At 40.4% G+C, this 12,278-nt stretch overlaps 1 protein-coding gene across 2 annotated transcripts in view; it reads left to right on the top strand.

Annotated features, from left to right (window-relative positions):
• ITPR1 (inositol 1,4,5-trisphosphate receptor type 1) overlaps positions 1–12,278 on the top strand; it is a 180,194-nt gene that overhangs the window by 156,027 nt on the left and 11,889 nt on the right. For both annotated transcript variants that reach the window (XM_072875732.1, XM_072875731.1), the window contains 5 exons: positions 210–405; positions 1,791–1,892; positions 3,563–3,702; positions 5,038–5,203; positions 5,979–6,139. In XM_072875732.1, the coding sequence (XP_072731833.1) occupies positions 210–405; positions 1,791–1,892; positions 3,563–3,702; positions 5,038–5,203; positions 5,979–6,139 (765 nt within the window). The remainder of the gene's footprint in view (positions 1–209; positions 406–1,790; positions 1,893–3,562; positions 3,703–5,037; positions 5,204–5,978; positions 6,140–12,278) is intronic.

Below are 12,278 nucleotides of genomic sequence, written 5' to 3'. Positions count from 1 at the left end.
CACCGCCTGCTATATTTTTCTTTGCTAATACGTTAAATTTCAGATAACTATAAAAAGGCAAAAAAAAAAAAGTGCTTTAAATGCTCTTCCAAGCATCAGATTGGCATTGTTAATGTGCTGTCCCACATTATGCTAACATGTAGCATGCCACCAGTGGTATTGGTAGTACATGTGAGAAACAGCCTTTGCTTTTCTTCTTTGTCCTCCAGCTCTTTGACTTGGTGTATCGAGAAGAGACCTTGCTGAATGTCATCAAGAGCGTCACTCGCAATGGGCGTTCCATCATCCTGACTGCTGTTCTCGCTCTCATCTTGGTCTACCTGTTCTCCATAGTGGGGTACCTCTTCTTCAAAGATGATTTTATCCTGGAAGTAGACAAGCTCCCTAACGAAACATTATTGCCAGGTTGGTACCAGTGACTCATTTCGCCAGTTTGTGTTGAAGAAAGTAATGGGCTTTTGTTCCCTGGGGCATGCTGAGTGTCTTCGACCTTTTGCAAGTCATACTGATTACCTTACCAGTTTGACAATTTCTTTCTTACAAAGGACACTATTTAAATAGAAAATAAAATTTTAAAAAAACCCAAACAACTGATTGGGGCAAATGGATACCCCAGTATTTTTACAAAATGCTGCAATCTGCTGCAGCATAAAGAAGGATGGGGAGGAGGAACCCCTGGAGATAGCATTTAGGCTCTTCTGCAAATGGTTGAGATTTCTCCCCTCACTGTTTGCTAAAACAGTTGAGATTATCTAATTCAGCTACACCTACTCCCTCCCTCAGTTTAATTACAAGCAGACTTTAGGTAGGCCATTGTGGAGAAGGCTCTGCACTGGGAGAATTCAGTTCTGCCTCTGTTTGCCAGATATTGAATGCTTGTATTGGCTTTTAATGGTGCGGTTTAGTTTCAACATAACAAAAATTAATATTTTATCTGAAATAACAGACTGAATATAAATGAAGGGCATCAAAGGGCATCAAAGAGATGCTCATGTGAAGTAGAGGTTTATCTCTCTAACTCTGGTTTGCTCATAGTTTTTATAGACTGTATTAACCTCTCTCAAATACTTGCTACAGTTTAAACTCCATAGCAGACTTCTCTGTGCTGACCTTAGATTGCTTATTGTAAGTTAAAATTCAGAGGTTTTTCCACCCTGCAGCATCAAGCAACTAACTCAGTGGGTGGGAAGCACAGAAATTAAATTTGTTAGAGGAGAGGTTTGGGTTTTGTCTTGTTCTGTCTTTGTTTTTTTCTCTGACACTTGAGCTATTCAGACAAGTATTATTTGACATTCCCACTATTTTTTCTAATTTTACTGCCAATCCTGTGAGAGACCCAAACCTCACTGACCCTGTTTTTTCACATTTCCATGCAGCTGGAGAAGTGCCAAAGACATTACTATGTGGCAGTAGGTTTGTTTTGATACTTGCAAGGCATTGAAAGGGAAGTTCTCAAGGCACCTTGAAAATTCACTGTCCACTAGAACACAGTATTTTTGGAACAATTTCAATTACTCTCTCAGCTTTGGAGCTGATGCAAAATAAATCTTTGCACAACTTTGGTCTTTAATTCATAGAAATAAGAAGAATTTTATGTTTGAATTTAAAATCATTTAATGTGTAAATTGGAAAGTACTGTGCCCTTCTAAACTCTAAGATAATATACTATTCTACATCTGCCTAGTAATTGCACACTGAATATTATGGGGTATCTTAATATCTGAGAAGTAACCTTGCAAAGCATACAAAACATTAAACTATTGATTTGATTCATCACCTTCTGTTTTTAGATCGCACAGAACCAGGTGAGACCATGACCGGAGAGTTTCTCTATTCAGATGTATGCAAAGCAGGTAGCAGTGAAAACTGTTCTTCAATCATTCCTTCAGACCGTAAGTATCTGCTGTTGAATTCATAACTCACACCCTGAGTTTTCACACTTTTTCTAGTTAAGCACATTAAACTAAAAAAATTTTATTTTAATTCTATGTAATAAATTGGGGAACAAAGCTATCATGAGAGTATCTAACTTTAAAAAATAATTAATTTAGGCCAACAGCATAAATGACATTTGTTATATGAAGTGATTAAACTAGAGAAACTTAGAACTAAACCATACTTTGATAAAACTGTCATATTCTTTGATTTTATACCTTATCAATTTGAGAAGGAAATGATGCAGTTTACCTCTTTGCAAAGTTTATTATTTTAAAACATTAGGCTATTAAATGTGATCTCAGAGGATAATACCCTGTGAAATATGGAGCAGAACATTGTTTATTGTCAGCATTATTCTATCTAGCTAACTAAGGAAACTGTTTTTAATATCATGGCAGGAAGTACTCAATGGATTAAGTAGACAGGGTAGGTTTGGGGGTTTTTGAGATCAAAAAAGTGCATGCAAGATATTATTTGTAGCATAATCACCAGCCTCAGATTGGGTATTGAAATACTTCAGTTTTATTTTCTATAAAATGTAATTTACTTCTCGGAGATTTATGATACTGGCTGTGAGAGCCAGACAGAACATCACTATTTCTCTTAGGAGTGGAGCTCTTGTATGGTCAAATGTTTCAAAGGTCAATAATGGCCATGAGCCCATGCTCGCTAGAGGAGATGGCTCTGTTTTGGTCAAGTGTCCTCTTCGATAAACTAAGATTCAGCATTGACACAAGAATAGCTGCTTTATTCAGCTCTAGTAGGAGTGTGCTGCTTTGTCTTTGTACACTCTGGCTGCAGAAAGGAAAACTCCAGAGATGTTTTTATATCATAAATAATCAACCTGATATCAGGTGGTATGGGCCAGGGATATTAATGATGCCCAAATCTTTGGCCATTTCTCTACCATCTTGGGTTTTGGCTATATCTGGATTGCATGGGGCCTTTCTAAGGCTGTCTGTGGGAAAGTGGGACCTGCTCATGAGCATTTTTATGATGAAATGAAAGTCATGAGACTTTTAATGGGTACAAGGAGAGTATATGAGATTAGGTAATTAATTCTAGCGGTTCTGCAACTGAAACAGTGAAGTTGGAGGCTTCAGCCAAATGAAGAGGGTCAAAAAAAGTGTGTTACTTTTTTAGTAAAATGCTGTTTCCATAAGCAGTGATATTTTAGCCATTTGAAAAATACAAGTCGAAGTTGCCATTTTGAGTGCAGCCCAAAGGCTGTGCAATCTGTTAGGCACCAAGGGAGAGTGTAAGAGGCAACACTTTGTCCTCTGAGCTGTCAAAAAGCTATGATTCTGTATAAACAGGCATCTGGTGATCTGAGCTATGCATGCTAACAGAAATGGAAAGAGATATTTAACCAAGTCAAAGACAGCAGTTTGAGCACAAAAGAAAACTCTGCTGGTGGGGAGAGGAGGGCAGGCTGGAGCCAGAGCAGAGACCTGCTCCGTGGTCGGCTCTTTGCAAGAGCTAAGGAGGTTTGCAATGCTGGCTGGAAATCTGGCAGTTTTTATAAAGGAGAGAGGGAGAGAGCATAACCAGCAAAGAATGGAGAGAATTATTTAAAACTGATCTTCTTGCCTTTGAAATGTGTCTTTGCTTGCTGTGTTAATAGAACTGATTGCTGAAGAAATGGAGGAAGAGAATAAAGAGCATACGTGCGAGACGTTACTGATGTGCATTGTTACTGTACTGAGTCATGGGCTCAGGAGTGGGGGTGGAGTAGGTGATGTGCTCAGGAAACCATCCAAAGAGGTAAATTATCACTGAATGGGGGCGGAAGAGTGATAACCATGTAGGGCTGGGGATCTAGTTCTGCTGGGGAAAATGTGTATACACTCCCTTTAAACAGATGTAGGACACATCGCGACTAGAAGGGACCACACTTTCTTTCTGTGTAATATAGTTAAATCTCTGTAGGATCAGATTAAACAGCAGCCAGTTCAAACAAGCTTCTACCCATCCTTTTTTGGGGGCTTTTTTAGCTTGAGGGCTGTCCAGAACACGGCCCAAAAGAACAGAAATGGTGTAGCCAACAGTCTGTGCTTTGGGAGTTCAGGATCTGAAGAAATAAGATAAGTACAAGCTAGCGAAAGAGTAACATGAGGTTGGGGAATTAAAACGCAGGAGTAGCTGATACCATGCTAGTGGCATGAGTTTCTGTGGAGAGCATCCTTAGGGAAAGGTAGATGTGTAAAACAGGGAATGGATGAGAGGACAGGGACGAAGATGAGTTGGAGCTGGGACTGGGGGAAGGAAGGATGGATGATGTTTGGAGCCACCATCAGAGAGCGAGGACCAGTCAAAGCGGCAGGAATTTTTCATAATACCCAAAGCTGCCCATATAGCTGCTGCTTTAGCTGTTTGTGCCCATTTGAGTGAGTTTGTCCTCCCTCTGGTCATTCCCCAAAACCACGTTAGGGGGCAAAGGAGCAGTCTTGGTCAGAGTGAATGGTTTTCTGTATTGTCTGCAATTTCAAAGTGTTTTCTAATATTTAGCCTTATTTGCAGCTTACAGTGCTTTAAAAGTTGCATAATTCTTAATAAAAGTTTGGCACCCAACTGGCAGGATGATTCTGAAAATGGGGGTTAGGTATTCGGGCATTCAGGCCTGCAATAAATATGAAATGGGTACTGGAAAGTCCAACTTAAAGTCCACATACATCGTTGTTAGCATAAATGAAATGAATAGTATTAAATTCCAGTGAAAGACTTTATGGTCAACACTGGTACTATATTAATATATAAGCAGATTAATATAAGGATATAATTTGGATGGGCTTGCAGGGCAGGGGTGAGGAGAGAACAAATTTCAGTGTGTGTGAGACAGAAGAGGACAGACTTGGACACAGTCAGCAGAAAGCAACTCTGTAGAGATCACATACTGGTAGCTGACTAATTTGGCTTTTCAGTAATCTTGCATTTTAGTTTCACTTAGTGTTTTGAGTTGTAAGTTATCACTGGAGAGCATCAGAAATGGAGACTAACGGGAGGGGTTGTGGGGCAGCGTACTCTGAACCGAGAAAGGCACAGTAAGGGTTAGATGTGTACATATTTGGGTTGCTAATTATTAAAATATGTATCTTGCAGGAACCTCTCTTTGCTGCTAGAGTGATATATGATCTGTTATTCTTCTTCATGGTCATCATTATTGTACTTAACCTGATTTTTGGTGTGATCATTGACACTTTTGCGGATTTAAGGAGTGAAAAACAGAAGAAAGAAGAAATTTTAAAAACAACTTGCTTTATTTGCGGTAAGTGTAGAAGCACACTTAAGAACAAGAGGTTACTCTGTCAAAGTCAGAGGTAGCTGCAAACTAGCAGGAAACGGGAGTCTTGAATTACTGGCTGTTCCTACCTTGCATTCCTCAGCTAGCTGATATTTTTGGGTATGACATGCGTAGGAGCTTGGCAGCAGGAAGAGATAGGGAATGTATGCTCAGTATACCATTTTTTCCTCAAATCCTTAGTTTCTGTTTCTCCTGTGCTTCAAAGCATAGTTACCTCTTGGAATGGGAGAGATTTTTATAAACAGTCGTTTTTTCCAAGGGTGCAGAGTGTTGAGTAGCACCTGTGACAGTTTTTCCCATCAGTAGATTGGGAATTAAGCTGCTGAGCCTTTGAGACCAGTATGGTTAAATGACATGGTCATGCAGAAGTTGCATAACACACAGACCGGCAGAAGTAAACTTTGGAAGTTTGCTGCAAAGCAAATGCTGCATTTGGAATCCTTTTACCTAAAAATAGGAGATGAGTTATGAAATCCAACAAACTGAATGCATTTTTTTAACCAAAAGTTTTCTGTTACATATACTCAGTGTGAGCAGTGCTTGTTATGCCTCCTTTCCTCTTCTCACTACATTGTGGCCATTTGTTAGAGAGTTTATCCTTGTTATTCAGTGTCCATTTAAGAATGATTGTGACTGTTAAGGTGTGCAGCAGACTGTAGAAACAAGTTTTTTTCTTAGAGCTTGTTTTCTCAGTACCCGTGTGTAAATACTAAGGGTTATATATGTGTCACTCTTGTAGGTTTGGAAAGAGATAAGTTTGATAACAAGACAGTCACATTTGAAGAGCACATTAAAGAAGAGCACAATATGTGGCATTATTTGTGCTTTATTGTCTTAGTGAAAGTAAAAGATTCAACAGAATATACAGGACCAGAAAGTTATGTGGCAGAAATGATCAAGGTGAGTTTGGAGTTTTGCTTTTGTTTTCCCTAGATCAGACCAACCTACTGGCATATTTGGTAAATATCGTACTCTGTATTTTATTTATTTTGTAAGCAAAAACTTGGAGTAAGACTTTTTCTACAATAATAGGCTTAATCCTATGCCTTTCCTTTTAGAAGCATCTTCTAAAGATAATATGCTTAAGATGTACTTGGCAAGACAACTCGATAAAAGACATTGCGTTGATGGCAGCACATTGCAGCATGCTGTAAATGGCTGGTGCAGGCAGGGGCACTCGTGGGAGCCGACATGTGCTGCAGCACTGCAGTCACACGGCGATTTGCGTCTGCGTACCCGCGGCTTCTCAGCCTCTGAAACACTCCCGTGTGTATGCCAAAGTAGGTGGCAGCGAGCAGTGGCAGCTAGGTAGTCTCCATGGTTTTAAATCAGGTGAAGAGACGCTATTGTTTTGAAAACTGATGTTTAAGGGAGAATGTTTTCAAGCTGGTGGAAGTGTCTGAAGTATAACAAACAGATTATAACCTGTCCCAGTATAAATATCTTAAAGTTACTTGCAGGATTTGTTGTCATATGATTTTAGCTTACTCTTGTAAAAAACTAAAATTAATATCTACTCAATTAAGGCCTTTTAATGAGAGAATTAAAAGCCTCGTCTCTGCCAAGCTGCAAGTTCAGAGCTCCTGGAATTAGATCCTAAACCCCAATTACTAATTTATGTCTCTTCCGGATGGTTAGCAAAACCTGTTTCTGATTTGTAAAATTTCAATTAGTTATTTCTTTATTTGCCTTCAGACAAATAAATAGCAGAATATTGTTCTCATTTGTCTCTAGCTTTTTTGCTACAGCAGTACAACCTACCTTTAGGCAGCCAATTTGTCGTGGCCTGGTCAGCATGTAAATCCCACCAAGATCTCTTAGAGGTTAAACATGTTACTTCGGGGTCACTAAAGTGTATGTCCTAGTTCTGGATTTCTGCCTCTGTAATGAGGGCTTAAAGAAATCTTGTGAGCAGTCACCTGATAGAGGATTAGCACAGTGAGATAACTAAGTACATCACTGCTGCTTTCTAGTCTGACTGATTATATTGCTCCCCTTATTTATCCCACTGCAGCAAGCATTACTTCAGGGGGAAGCACTGTACTCTTTAAAATGTTTCTGCTTGTAAGAGACTATTTTGTGTTGTGTTAAAACTAGGGGGTTTTTTTTAAAAGTTTCAGTTAATGAACAATTTATTAACAAATTATTATTTCAGATTAACAGTTCAAATGAGATGGGAACCAAAAAACAGTCACTGAATATGTCTGCAATAAATGCAAAAACTGGAGGACTTTTACCAGAATTCCCATTCATAGAAGTGTCAGCAAAGGCTAATTACTATGTCTCGAACGGGAACATGGATAAATTATGCATAGACCAAGTGTCTCACGCAGATGCAATTTTATATAACTACATGCTCTAGGTAGAGGTTTGGAGTATGTCTTGTAGTTGGTGGTTTTTTGCATTTCATGAGCCAGTTTTCAATTGAGAATAACAGCAGGCTCTCACTGCAATGCTGTTGAAAGCGTGGTGTAACCGTACGGGCCGTGGAATAGGAAGTAAACTTGCTGTTTTTGCACATCAGTGGTCTGCCACGACCTGGCACAGGCATGACCGGAGCAGCTCAGGCTGCTGCTGCCCTGACATGGTAGTTCTCAGCAGCATTTTGCAGTCGCCATATTCCTTAGGACTGATCTGGCAAAGCTTGCTCTGAAACTCAGAAGCAATTTCTTTCCATCGTCCTTTAACATTAAAAACATTCTTTTCTACCCTAGAAAATCTGAATTTAAAACATGATGAATATATTTCTCTACCAGACCTGTTTTAAATACTTCTGTAAGAGTCAGAAATCCTTTTTTCTGCCTAAAGGTGTATCTAGTAGTAACATGGGGCATGGTTCATCTTTTACTCAAGCCTTCTGTCTTCATCCCATGAATCTAGAAGGACAGGCAAAAGGAAAGCCTTAAATAAGTCAGTGGTTCCAAAGATTGAGATTCACCTCTTGGAGGTGATGGTTTATTTTGTATTTATACAGAGGGCAAATGGGAACCTGTGGTTGCTTAATATCTGCCGCTACCAGATTCTCCTGGAAAGCCTACTTATGTCACGGTTAGATTTAAAAGGGATTTTCTCCCCACATTTTCAGACTGAAGGTGGCACTCTAACATCTTTTGATAATGACATAGATGGGGCATGTCTTTTCCATGGGCTGTTATGTACCATTGTTCAACTCCAATTTATACCCATTTTTAGTAGTTGAGGGTAGGAAGCATAATGTGCTCCAAATCATACTGTGGTGACAGAATACACCTCAAATACACTTCACCTTTGCTCTGACTCCCAACAGAATATCTTTAGAAAACTGTTGGATTTCTGCCTCTTGGCAATAGTAAATAAATAAATAAATATTGCCTCTGCCGTTTAGTATTTGTGGGTTGTTCCAACACCACAGAACATTAAAAAAAAAAAAAACCCAAAAAAATGAATTTAGGACACTAAAATTATATTCACCATCAGCTTGTGAGTTGCATCCAGTGCTGCTTGTACAGTGCTTTAAAGATATTTTAAGCACTGTGGTATCAAAAGAATCCTGGACAGTTTCACTTATGCTGGTTAGTGAATATTCAGAAGCTTTAAGAGTGATCTTGAATTTTGATGTTTTCTTGTCTAAAAATAATGTGTGTAGAAAGGCACTTTTGCGGCTAACCACTGTACTGGAGATGGCAGAGCTGAATCTTGCCCATAGAATTCATCTTGTAGCCTGCAGGAATCTGACCCAGCATAAAAAGAAATTGTAGCCTTGAAAATCAATGTTTAACTACAATTCTTAGTGATTTTTGTATTTCTTCATGGATAGAAGCTTGTTAAGTTAAAACGCAGCATGCAGAAAAGTCCACTGTTAAACTTGGAAACAGAGTTTAAGGTTTAGAAGTATTTTGAACACTGTAAGCCTGATCAAAACAAATAATAAAAAAACAGTGATCCGACAAAATAAAATCTAACATACTGTGTTTTAGTACTGATTTGTAACGATACCTTCCGTAACATTTTTCTGATAGAAATGTGGGTCTGTTGGTGCTTGCAATCCCAGATTGGTTTTGTTCAAGTTCCCCCGTTTGCGGAGCCCTGTGTGTTTGTGTGCCGCTGCGTGGGAGGCCAGGCTGCAGTGGTCTTGTAGCTACAAGTCCAGACTTCTGATAGGAGGCCTGGAATTCATCGCCAGCTTTTCCCCCTGTAAACAGGGATAATATTCACTTTCCATCAGTAAGGTGAGCGTGTGCCTGCTGTGATACATGATGTAAAACTTGGGAGAGCTTAAGAATCTTAGCTGGGAATTGCTAGAGCAATGCAAGGGGGGAAATGGGATTGCTGGTTCTGTTTGATGTAGAAGCTGAGCTTGCGTACACGCCCGAGCTGCTGCAGTGAATCATCCGCTGTCCTGAAGTCCTTACCCGCACTGGCGAGGTTGACAACCTCATGGATTTCAGGAGATGGCAAACAGAAGCTTGGCATGAAGCAGCTCATCTTCGAAATGCATTCTTGAGCCACCTCCTAATACCTATTTAACAGCACAGACAGTACTGTAGGATGTGAGAAAACATCTAGTGGTAACAGAGATGGTCTTTAATTGTTGGTGTTTATAAAGCCCTCCTGATGACCTAACTTCTGTTCATCTGGCTAAATCACTGCAGATGTGCATTTAAGATAGCGAGGCTTCAAGATGGATCAATGTCTTTTGAAAAGTGTTTATCTGGAAAGTATGCTAATGGTGCTGCAGAGCTGGTAGTCCAGTGCTTCCTGTGTTTCCCAGGAACAAAGGCATATGGTTCATCTGCTGTGTGGCTTTGTAGTCACCAGGGAAGATCAGGTGATGTCTGAATAATAGCATGTGTGTAGGAGGTGGGGGGATCCACTTATCGTGTTGGCCAGACATTGACATCCCCACCCAAATGACTAATGTGAACTCGGTGCAACTCCCTACAGATTAGTTCATTTAAATGTCTTATCTACTCATCCTGTCTCGAGAATTTCTTCTTAAGTTTTCTGCATTTGCCTGCAGTTACTGTGGCAGCCTTGCTAGCAGCAGCCCCAGCAGTACAGCTGTCACTTGAGTCTTGGCAAAGGTCTGCTACAAACAGCTGTTTGCAGGCATTTATAATATGTTAAAAATCTTATTCTGAAGCTTGATACACAGCAAACCACATATACACTTCGGTTTTGTGTGCATTCATAGGCTGCTGTGCATGCAGCTGCAGTGTTGTCACTTGCATGGACAAATATTTGCATGCACAACTCTTGCATACCCTAACATGGGGATTTGCATATATACTTTCACATCGATGTTTGATCAGTGTGGGTAAGAGCCACACGGCTGGGAGTGATTTTATGCACGCAGAAGTGCATATTAAAAAATAAAGGCTTGTTTGGAAAAGTTTCTAGCACAAAGCTTCCTAACTAGCTCTTGCAATTTCCACAGATTTTTTAATCCAGTGTTGCACCAAGCAGGATACGTGTCATTAACCTTTATTACAAAAGCGAGGTAGAGAGGTGTAAGGGATTGCCCAAGCTCACATGTCCAGATCGAGAGCGCTGAGTCCTGAATCTTCAACTGGATTGTGTTGTCATTTGAAAATGAACCATTTACAAATAGCAGTGATGGTGCAGATATCCTTAAAGGAATTTGGAATGGAAATGAAGGCTGAAGATTTCCTTTTGTTGCCCTAATTAACCTCTTCCTGCAAAACTGGAGATTGAAATATACTATTGGGCTTCTTTCTTTTTGTCTTGAGCTATGTGCCATGCCATAATTGGAAAGTATTTCTTATTACTGTTTTGAGTGTCCAGTGTAGCCTGTAACTTCTGCCAAGACGTAGCCTCCTAGTAAGCAAGGCAAAGTTTCATCAGTGTCAGGCTTTTAAAATTACATTCTTGCAGAAGTGCAAGTTCAACTTGAAACCTCTCCTGAGGAGTTAAACACCCAGCCACGATTGTCGCTGTGCTCTGAAACTCAGCAGAAGTGTGTGATTCACAAGCTGCACGAGGCTCACGTGATGATGGCTTTGAAGGGTTACTGTGTCCCCAGGCTCTACACCGAATATAATTTGGTTGGAGACAGCCAACACTGGATTTGAACTGCAGCACCTATAGCAATAACAAGTGGCAGGCCATGATGCTTGAAACCCGAAGCATTTCAAAAGTGGCTTAATGATTCCAGCATCGGTGAAAGACATGTATACAGCTGAAATTACACTCTGAGAGAGTATCAGGAACTTAGTTTTTGTGTGTAATTTGTACTTGGAAATCCTGTACTTTGGGGCAAAATTGAATAGAAAAGATTTCTCATATCAATACTTACCAACCCAATTGCAGACGCAGAAGAGACTGGCCCGTACAAATAACTTGTATGCAGTTGCTTGGTTATAGATGAAGAAACTGGGGTTTCAGGGCTCCTGGTTGCAATGACAGTGGGTGCAAGCTGGGAGAGGAGGAGGACTGAGGAGGTCAAGGTCTGAACTGGAGCTGATAGTGCTTAATTTGGTGGTATCTTCCCAACAAGCTGCATCTTGAGATGCCTTACCAGAGTTAGCCAATATAATTACAGGGTTAAACAATAAATAATAGCAGAGGCATGGAAGAGCCAAGAGGTGTGTTTGGCAGAAGGCCCTTGGCTGCTGGAAACACTGTGTCATAGGCACGGGTCCCGAGCTTTGCATTTAGATAGCGAAGCAACTTGTTCCACCCTTGAAATCGGCATTAAGGTGCAAACCAGAAGCTGCATGGGGAGAAATGGTTGGTCAACCTCATCTTCCCCACGCAGCGTTAGTATGCTTTTCCCTCTGGAGGTGTGCAAGATGGCATGCCCTGCAGCATGCTGCAGAAAAAACCCTCCTGTTGCTGTCATTAACCTTATGTGGCCGAGTTCTTGATTTCCCCTGATAAACCACCTGGGCAGGCATCTGCTGGGAATCTCAGGTTAGCATCCGCACTAACAAGTCAAGAGTTTCACTTTGGCCAAGCGTGTGGCAGGAAAAGGGCCTGGGCGGGTGAAAACAGAAGCAAAGGCTTCAGCCCAATTCTGTGTAATGGTTTGTTTGCATAA

Source organism: Ciconia boyciana, chromosome 11 (assembly GCF_034638445.1).
Source record: "Ciconia boyciana chromosome 11, ASM3463844v1, whole genome shotgun sequence".
Taxonomy (NCBI): domain Eukaryota; kingdom Metazoa; phylum Chordata; class Aves; order Ciconiiformes; family Ciconiidae; genus Ciconia; species Ciconia boyciana.
Note: the sequence above shows the minus strand (reverse complement) of the source record. Positions and strands in the feature narration are given on the sequence as shown.